Consider the following 9,174-nt stretch of genomic DNA (forward strand, 5'->3'; position numbering starts at 1 on the left):
GTTGGCTTTAAGGCATTTTTTTTTATTAGAAAAGGTTTAGGAGGTGGATTTTAGGATTAGCAGGCGATAGGTGGAGGAAAGGGGAGGCCTGGAATGTCTCAGACATCTCTGTCCCACAAGAGTTGATGTATTAAGTGAGGCGGCCTAGGTAAAGTTGCCTAGGGCCTGGCACACAAGTGGTCAATAAATGTCTGTTCCCACACTCATCATTGTCTGCTCCGACCTCCATCGGGAATATGGGGTCATGACTACGGAAATCATACCGCGATAGTTGTCTACAAAAAGGTTCACTTCCGGGGCCCAGATTCTGCATATTGATATTGCGAGCCACCTGAATCTCCCAGGCCCAGCCCACATTCCTCAAAGGGGAAACCCCAGCCAAAGTGCTGAGGACACGATCTGTTTTTTAAACAAATCCCCAGGGAGGGCAGTTGCGGCCAGAGCCCCAGAGCTGACCTGGCCTTTTTTTTTTACATCATGGTAAGCAGGAGGGCCATGACCTGATTTGTCTTTTAAAACTCTGGGTGGGAGACAGATGGTAGGGGAGAGGGAATTCCTCCCTTGTTCCTTTTCGATGTCTTAGAAGATGTTCATTAATTGGGGGCACAGCTCTATCCTCCCCCACACCCACTCGCTAGGCTACTAGAAGGTGCGGTCTCGAAATAGCCCACCCAACCATAAGAGCTTAGAGCCCACAAGCAGCTCAGGGACTTAGAACTGGTCCCACCTTTCCTCCGGGGACCTCCTCCTTAAGCTGCAGGCTGTGGGATGGGCTGCAAGCCCCGCCTCTCCACACCTAGCCCCACCCCTTTCTTCAAAACCCCGCCTCTCCTATGAGGCCCCGCCCCCTCGAGGCTGCATCCCCGTCCATTGGGCGGCCGGCAGGAGGCGCCAGAGCACAGCCCGCGTTTTCTAGCAGGTTGGCCCCGCCCCTCTCATAGAGACCCCGCCTCCTCGGGTCTTTCTTTCTGACTCTTGGACGCCGAGGCCCAGCTCCAGCCCGCCTCTTCTCCCTCGCCCCTCCCTTCGTGGCCCCGCCCCCTCGAGGCCCCGCCCCGCCCGTTGCGCGGCCGGCAGGAGGCGCCGCGGCACGCGCGGGTCTGGGCGCCAGCCCGGGCCAACGGCGGGTGGGAGCAGCGCGGGAACGTGGCGGCGCGGCGGGTTGTGGCGGAGGTGAGTGTGGGGTGCGCGAGGAGTGACTGCGGAGGCGGGGGTGGCTCGTAAGGGGCGCTGCTCGGCCGCTGCCGGGGGCCCGGGGCGCGGAGGTCGCGGGGCGCGCTCCGGGACCCTCCACGCCGCGGGTCGGGGAGCGGAGGGCAGGCTTGCCCGGTTGCCATGGAAACCGACCGGCTCTCGGGCCCCGGCCTGGTCCGAGGGGCGGTACTCGGAGGCCGGCGAGCGCGGGCAAGGGCGGCCCAGCCTGCGGGGATCCGGTGTCCGCGCTGCCGCCCCCCGCGAGCCCCTGAGCCTGGCTGTCCGCGTGGGTCCCGGACCCTCAACTCCAGGAGACTCTCGTCCCTCAGATTCCCCGGCTGTGCCCTGGAGGGGGACGTTCGTCCGGGGAGCGCTGCAGGGGAGCTGGGCGTAGGGTTCCGCGCGCTCTCCCACCCGGGCGGGCCAGACGTCCTCCGCACACACCCCGTCCCGGTTGCAGCCGGATCCCCACTCGTGCGCCAGCTCAAAGCATTGTTTCTCGGCTATTTATGTACCATTTCCAGCCCCTTGACAAATACTGCATCCAAGATAACAGATGCTGAGCCGAGCTCCGGGGCCCCGCAGGAGGATCCTGTTGGTGGGGTTGGCAGGGCCCTGGCGGGGCTGCGGACCAGCCTGCCCTGCCCTGTCCTGTCGCCTGTCAAGTGTTTGACTAATCTGAATTGCACAGAAGAATTTGATTGCTCGTGTCCCCCGGTTAACATGGGCCACCTCTTGTGCATTCCAGACAGGAACCAGTGTTGAAAGTCCCTTTTGCTGGGTGGCAAGTCAGTCCCCTCTGCAGCAGCTAGCAGGTCAGAATTAAATCTGATTGAATTGTGTTTGCATTTGAAAGCGTGGCTCAGGCGGGGGCTGTAAAGATGGGATTCACGGAAGGAGGGAGCTGGGTGTGTGAAGTCTGCGTTCGGTTTTCCCTCCTGCTGGAAATGATAATGGGTTCCACATTGTCCTGTTGGAGCAGAGAGGTCGCTCCACCCATGTCGTCAGCGCAGCACTGACCTCACTCCCTGTACTCGCCGCTGGGACTTGAGCTTGTTTTTCATCAGAAACTGGACCCTTCCTTGAGAACAAGAGAAAACATTCTCTAAGAGCAGCACCAGCCAGCGCCCCACACCCTCGCCGTCCGAGCCCTACGCTTTCCCCAAGTATTTGTGTCACAGAGGAGCGAATGGGGCAGAAGAAGCCGGTCGCGCTTCCAGAAAAACAGATCTGGTTACCCAGGGCATGCTCCGCCCGGTCGGATTTTCCTGCACTCCCCTTGGCCTTTTAAAAAACGAATCCATCCCATTCTCAGAAACAGGCCAGGCTCCGCCTTCTGGGATTCGGAAGCGGGCAGCACTTGAACAAATGGACGCCCTCTGGTCTGGCCGAGGGAGGATGACCGAACGGAGAGAAATGCTTTCTGAAAATCCCCAAACAGATAAGGTTTGTGTGAACAGGGACTTCTGGGGGCTTAAGAAGGAATTATTGGAAAGGAGTGAATCACATTCTCTCTGCTTACATTTTCTCCTGTTTCATGATACTGCTAACTCTGCCTCTGCCTTCGAATCTGGCTCCAGAAACTGTGGGAAAAGTAGGGATCAGGGTAATGGGGAGAACAACACTTCTGAAGTTCAAGCTTCCAAGGCCCTGGGAGGGGACCTAGCAGTTGTGTGTTTGTAATTTTCTATTTGTTTTTTATTAAAGAAGAATTATGTAAATGTCAGACCTTACAAAACCTATATCCACCCCTGGGCCCCAAATATCAACTCACTTTTCCATTGTATTTGGGGGGCCTTTTTATAATTTTTGTCTTTTTTTTTTTTTGAGACGGAGTCTCACTCTGTTGCCCAGACTGGAGTGCAGTGGCGTGATCTCGGCTCACTGCAGCCTCCGCCTCTGGGGTTCAAGCAATTCTCCTGCCTTAGTCTGCCAAGTAGCTAGGGTTACAGGCATCTGCTACCATGCCTGGCTAAATTTTGTATTTTTAGTGGAGTCAGGGTTTCACCATGTTGGCCAGGCTGGTCTCGAACTCCTAACCTCAAGTGATCCGCTGCCTTGGCCTCCGAAAGTGCTGAGATTATAGGCATGAACCACCATGCCCAGCCAATTTTTGTCTTTTTTGAGACGGAGTCTTGCTCTGCCACCCAGGCTGGAGTGCAGTGCTGTGATCTCAGCTCACTGCAAGCTCCACCTCCCAGGTTCACGCCATTCTCCTGCCTCAGCCTCCAGAGTAGCTGGAACTACAGGTGTCCGCCACCACGCCCGGCTAATTTTTTGTATTTTTAGTAGAGATGGGGTTTCACCGTGTTAGCCAGGATGGTCTCGATCTGCTGACCTCATGATCCGCCCACCTTGGCTTCCCAAAGTGCTAGGATTACAGGCATGAGCCACTGTGCCTGGCCGTCTTTTTTTTTTTTTTTTTTTTTTTTTTAAACAGAGAGAGTCTCACTCCGTTTCCCAGGCTGGAGTGCAGTGGCGCAATCATAGCTCACTGTAGCCTGGAACTCCTGGTCTCCAGTGGTCCTCCTGCTTCAGCCTCCCGAGTAGCTGGGACTACAGGTGCACACCATGCCCAGCTAATTTTTTATTTTTATTTTCTAGAGAGATCGGGGTCTCGTTATGTTGCCCAGGCTAGTCTTGAACTCCTGGCCTTAAGCCATTCTCCCGCCTTGGCCTTTTAAACACTTGTCTCTGCTTCATGCCTTTTCTGTGATGTGGGCTTTCTCCTGCCTAGAGGGGGCCTCCCCAGTTTTTGGTATCATATTTGTGTCGGCGTTTAGACTTCATCTCCAGAGGCAGAGGTTTCCTGAGCCACAGCTGCCTGGTGGCAGAGGCTGTACCATCCACCACCTGAAGTTTGGCTTGGCACCCTGGGGAACTCGTTGGAAATGACCACTATGAAAAAGTGGTGGCTGACCCTCTGCCAGCGTGTGCTGCCTGGAGGCTTCTAAGGCAGGGGCGTCTGGAGAGGCGCTTGCGAGTGGCGCTGTGCAGCTCTCATGGGTGGTTAATAAGGGCTGGCTGGAGAGGCTCTTTGTGGGGTTTTGTTCTGTGATTCCAAGTACTCACTTTGAAAACTGACCACAGGAGGCTGAGGTCAGATTCGAGGGCGATTTGAAGCCGCTGGTGTAGTGTGCACAGGCCAAGCCGCACGTTTGTGATGTGAGCACTGTCTGAAAATGCTTTTGTTGTACATTAAATCGAGGCCTTTGATGAGTCCGTGGGGGAAGCTGCGGCTGGCTCTGAGCTTCTTAGGATTTGACAAGGAGACTCGTTGCACCTTCCTCAGAGGAAGAGAAACAAAGGCTTTGCTCCTTTACTTCTTTATGGCCTGGCTCGATGGAACCTCAAGGCTCCATTTGCTTATGACCTGTACTGGGATGTCCATGACACCTGTTACAGCAAGTTCACATCTTCAGAAAGCCAGGAACAATGAAAGCCTTTGCCGTGGTGAATTGTCAGCAGTGGGCTATAGGAACAGGAGAATGGCCAGCCACCCACCCCACAGGGCAGACATCCGCGTTCAGAAACCCAGTCTTGGGTGTGCGAAGCTGTCGGAAGTATTTCTGAAGAGTTCAAGGTTGTCGGAGAAAGCGCAGCTGCTGGCTGACCTGGGCTAGTTCTGGAGGAAATGAATGGTGATCTGATTTCAGGACTCATCCATGACAGCTCTGGCTGGCAGTGAGAGGCTCCAGAGAAGATGAGCGATGCCTCAGTGATATTAGAAAGAGGCCAGTTCACAGTGTCAGCTCTGGAGGCCAGGACGGTTCCACTGTTTAGTTCCCTAAGGGATAGCATGGCTCCTTTTCTTTGGAGGGGTTCCCTGGTTGCTTTCTCTGGCCCTAGGCAGCCACCGTCTTTTCCAGAAGCCTTCTGCAGTACCCGCAGCGCGACAAGTGAGTCAAGCCTGGACAGTGTCAGTCGACTGCTGCGGAGTTTAGTACTGACCCGGGTCACAGTGGCAGGCGACCTATCCTGTGTTCATTGGGACCCAGACCACTCTTTCCAGAGCTTTCCAAAAAACAGGCTTTTCTCCTGGCTCACTCATCTGCCGCCTTTGTCTTCGGTGAGAACATGAGCATGGAAGTGGGGTAGAGTAATGGAGAGATGTGTGCGCCGTTTTCCAGTATTTTCCTGCCTTGTGGTCCAGCCTCACCTTTTACAAATCGGAGACCTGCCTTCCTTTTTCTCTGCCCTCCTGCCCCCACAGAGGTTCTGGAGGGAGACTGAGAAACCATCTGGAACTCCTGGCCCTGGGCACACTAAGGACATTAGAAGTGTGATTATATGACACGCCAACGCGTCCCAGGCTGTTTTCCAGTTTCCCCAGGAGACTGCATCTCTGTGGCCTGGAGCGCCGGGCACCCGTGGCCTGTGGTGGGCGGGACGCACGCATTCCGGCCATGCCTGCACCAGCTCTAGAGGGCCCTTTGTTCCCGCTGTGCTTGTGAGGCCACTCAGTGCTGCCATCCCAGGGAGCATCTCCTTCAAGCCAGGATGGGTCTCTTGCCCGGAGGGGTAGATTCTGGGGGTTTGTGCCTGGAATGTCTGATGGTCGATTCTGTTAACTTGGCTGCGATTCGTCTGTTTTCCTGGTTCCACTGTGTTTGTGACCCATTTCCCATGTCGCAGCCTGTGGGGCAGGAGACACGGGGTTTACGGAGAGGCGAAGCTTTGCCCTCGGGCTGCCCGCTGCTCTTCTGTGGCTGTGACGGTGCTGGGGGCGGCTCCGGGTGGGGCGCTCCCTGATGCTCACTGCACACGGGCACTGCGCCCAGCACTTCCCAGAAACCCAAGCCCTGCAGTGGAGCGTGTCTTACTGTGGCGACCTCATTGTGCTTCCTAGTAATGGCTTTCCTTGAAGGGCGCTTCAGCCTGTTTAGTCCTCTCTGTCTCTGGTGGCCCTTCAGGCTCTAGCCACATCCTCTACTCAGGTGCTCTGGTGGCAGGTCTGTGGGGCCAGGATGCCCATGGCCTGTTATGTCCATCAGGTTTTGAGATGGGGTCTTGCTCTGTTGCCCCAGCTGGAGGGCTGTGGCACGATCATAGCTCACTGCAATCTTGAACTCTGGGCTCAAGCCATCCTCCAGCCTCACCCTTCAGAGCAGTGGGTACAGTGCACGCCACCATGCCTGGCTAATTTTTAGTTTTCTTGTAGAGTTGGAGTCTTACTATGTTTCCCAGACTGGTCTGGAACTTCCGGGCTCAAGCCACCCTCCCACCTTGGCCTTCCAAAGTGCTGGGACGACGGGCAGGAGCCACCGCCTGTGGCCTCATTTGCTCTTGGTGCTCACGATGATTGGCGCTAACCTCTCTCACTTTTTCTCCCAGGCCACGGCCTCCCCACATCCTTTGGCTGAAGCCCCCGGTCCTCATCCATGAAGCCTCGCCCACCATGTTTTATGGGACGCACTTCATCATGTCCCCGCCCACCAAGAGCAAACTGAAGCGGCAGAGCCAGCTGTTGTCCAGCATGCTGTCCCGGACGCTGACCTACAAGTACCGGGACCTGGACTCCACCTTCTCTAGCCTGGGCGCCAGTGACGATCCCGCCGAGCTCTCCACCCAGCTCTCAGCCCCTGGTGTCCTGAAGGTGTTTGGTGACAGTGTCTGCACAGGAACCCACTACAAGAGTGTCCTGGCCACCGGCACCTCCAGTGCCCGTGAGCTGGTGAAGGAGGCGCTGGAGCGGTACGCCCTGGACCCCGGGCAGGCCGGCCAGTACGTGCTGTGTGACGTGGTGGGCCAAGCCGGCGACGCCGGGCAGCGATGGCAGGCCCAGTGCTTTCGGGTGTTTGGGGACAGTGAGAAGCCCCTCTTGATCCAGGAATTATGGAAACCCCGAGAAGGTTTATCCCGGAGGTTTGAGCTGAGGAAGAGGTCGGACGTGGAGGAGCTGGCAGCCAAGGAGGTGGACACCATCACGGCAGGTGAGGAGGGCCACAGGTTCAGGAAGAGCCGTGGGTCTGAGTGCTGAGAAGGCCAGCCAGGGGAGGGGGAGAAGGAGTGGCGCAGGGGATGCATGGTGCAGGCTTGCTCTGCAGGAGGCAGTTGGAGCCCATGTCCTGGGTGTTTGAAGGCTTCCTCTTTTGTTTTCTGAGACAGGGTCTTGCTCTGTCATTCAGGCTGGAGTGCAGCGGCACAACCAAAGCTCACTGCAGCCTTGACCTCCTGGGCTCAAGTGATCCTCCCACCTCAGCCTCCTGAGTAGCTAGGACTATAGGTGCACCACCATACCCACCTACTTTTTAACTTTTTTTAGAGACAGGAGTCTCGCTCTTGAACTCCTGCCCTCAAGCGATCCTCCTACGTTGGCCTCCCAAAGAAGGTTTCCTCTTGAACTCACCATTTTCACCTCAGCTGTCTGGGAAGTCGTCGTTTGTCTACATGGCAGGAGGCTGGCTGGTGTTCCTCAGAGGCTCCTGATATATTCTTGCAATATTTGAGGCCACATCTGTTCTTCTGTCTGATCAGATCATTGTCCAGCTCTCCAGCAGTCATCTCATTGACCACAGCAACCACGCATGCCTTGTTAAATACAGGGTCCCGGCAAGTCCCTTAGCACCTGCGACCTTGTCGGGGAGTTTTTGGGGCAATGAAGTGAAAAGACAATCAAGGAATCCGTCCCAGGCCAAAACCTAGGTGGCACTGCCTGGTTGCACGGTCTCCAGAGGTGACTCTGGTGCACTCGGTGCACCGCGGGTCTGTGGGTGCCTGGGCAGTGGGAGGCCTTTCTGAGGAGGGCCTGGCCATGGGCAGCTGATCACTGTCTGTCTGAGGAGTGCCAAGAGCAGTGGCAGTATTGAGTGCCTGCCCCAGGGCTTGAGACCCCCGGGGCCTGGGGCCCACCATGTCTGGTGATTTATTCAATTGGTGGGAAGAAGTTGATTATCTTAATAGATATGTGTCATAAAAAATAATTTTGGCCAGGTATGGTGGCTCACACCTGTAATCCTAGCACTTTGGGAGGCCAACGTGGGTGGATCACCTGAGGTCAGGAGTTCGAGACCAGCCTGGCCAACATGGTGAAACCCCCTCTCTACTAAAAATGTAAAAATTAGCCGGGTGTGGTGGCAGGCACCTGTAATTCCAGCTACTCGGGAGGCTCAGGCAGGAGAATCACTTGAACCTGGGAGGCGAAGGTTGCAGTGAGCTGAGATCATGCCATTGCACTCCAGCCTAGGCAACAAGAACGAAACTCGGTCTCAAAAATAAATAAATAAGTAAATAAACTAAATTTGGTCAGGTGTAGTGACTCACACTTGTATTCCCAACATTTTGAGAGGCCGAGGTAGGAGGATCGCTTGAGCCTAGGAGTTTGAGAGCAGCCTAGGTAACATAGTGAGACCTCATCTCTACAAAATATAAAAAAATTAGCCAGGCATGGTGGTGCGTACTGTAGTCCCAGCTCCTCAGGAGGCTGAGGTGGGAAGATGGCTTGAGCCTCGAAGGCAGATGCTGCAGCTGGGATTACACCACTGCACTTCAGCCCAGGCAACAGAGGGAGACCCTGGCTCAAAAAAATAACAATAAAAAGAGTAACGTGTGGTTGCTTTAATTATGGCTCTTTTTTTTTTTTTTTTTTTTTTTTTTTTTGAGACGGAGTCTTGCTCTGTTGCCCAGGCTGGAGTGCAGTGGCGCGATCTCGGCTCACTGCAAGCTTTGCCTCCCAGGTTCATGCCATTCTCCTGCCTCAGCCTCCCTAGTAACTGGGACTACAGGCACCCGCCGCCATGCCCGTCTAATTTTTTTGTATTTTTAGTAGAGATGGGGTTTCACCGTGTTAGCCAGGATGGTCTCGATCTCCTGACCTCGTGATCCGCCTGCCTCGGCCTCCCAAAGTGCTGGGATTACAGGCTTGAGCTACCGCGCGCGGCCTAATTATGGCTCTTAAAGTCTGCTCAGACAAGCACCCCCAGTTGCCTGCACCCGGGGGCCCTTCCTCCACCCAAAGGTCGCCGCTTCTGGGATCTGGTT

The 9,174-nt window shown here is 55.6% G+C and overlaps 1 protein-coding gene across 1 annotated transcript; it reads left to right on the forward strand.

The window, feature by feature from the left end:
• The first annotated feature begins 989 nt into the window (after nt 1-989).
• LOC139362917 (ras-associating and dilute domain-containing protein-like) lies at nt 990-8,724 on the forward strand. Its single transcript, XM_071095269.1, has 3 exons — nt 990-1,173; nt 6,529-7,127; nt 7,460-8,724. The coding sequence occupies exons 2-3, from the start codon at nt 6,593-6,595 to the stop codon at nt 7,621-7,623; spliced, it is 699 nt and encodes a 232-aa protein (XP_070951370.1). The 5' UTR covers nt 990-1,173; nt 6,529-6,592; the 3' UTR covers nt 7,624-8,724.
• Nucleotides 8,725-9,174: the final 450 nt, after the last annotated feature.

The sequence above is a fragment of the Macaca nemestrina genome, chromosome 4 (genome assembly GCF_043159975.1).
Source record: "Macaca nemestrina isolate mMacNem1 chromosome 4, mMacNem.hap1, whole genome shotgun sequence".
Lineage (NCBI taxonomy): Eukaryota > Metazoa > Chordata > Mammalia > Primates > Cercopithecidae > Macaca > Macaca nemestrina.

What these genes read in the sequence shown, in the direction of transcription:
- LOC139362917 (XM_071095269.1), top strand. Translation starts at nt 6,593, where the DNA reads ATGTTTTATGGGACGCACTTCATCATGTCCCCGCCCACCAAGAGCAAA. An exon ending in GGTGGACACCATCACGGCAG is followed by an intron (nt 7,128 to 7,459) that starts GTGAGGAGGGCC and finishes AACTTTTTTTAG; the next exon opens with AGACAGGAGTCTCGCTCTTG.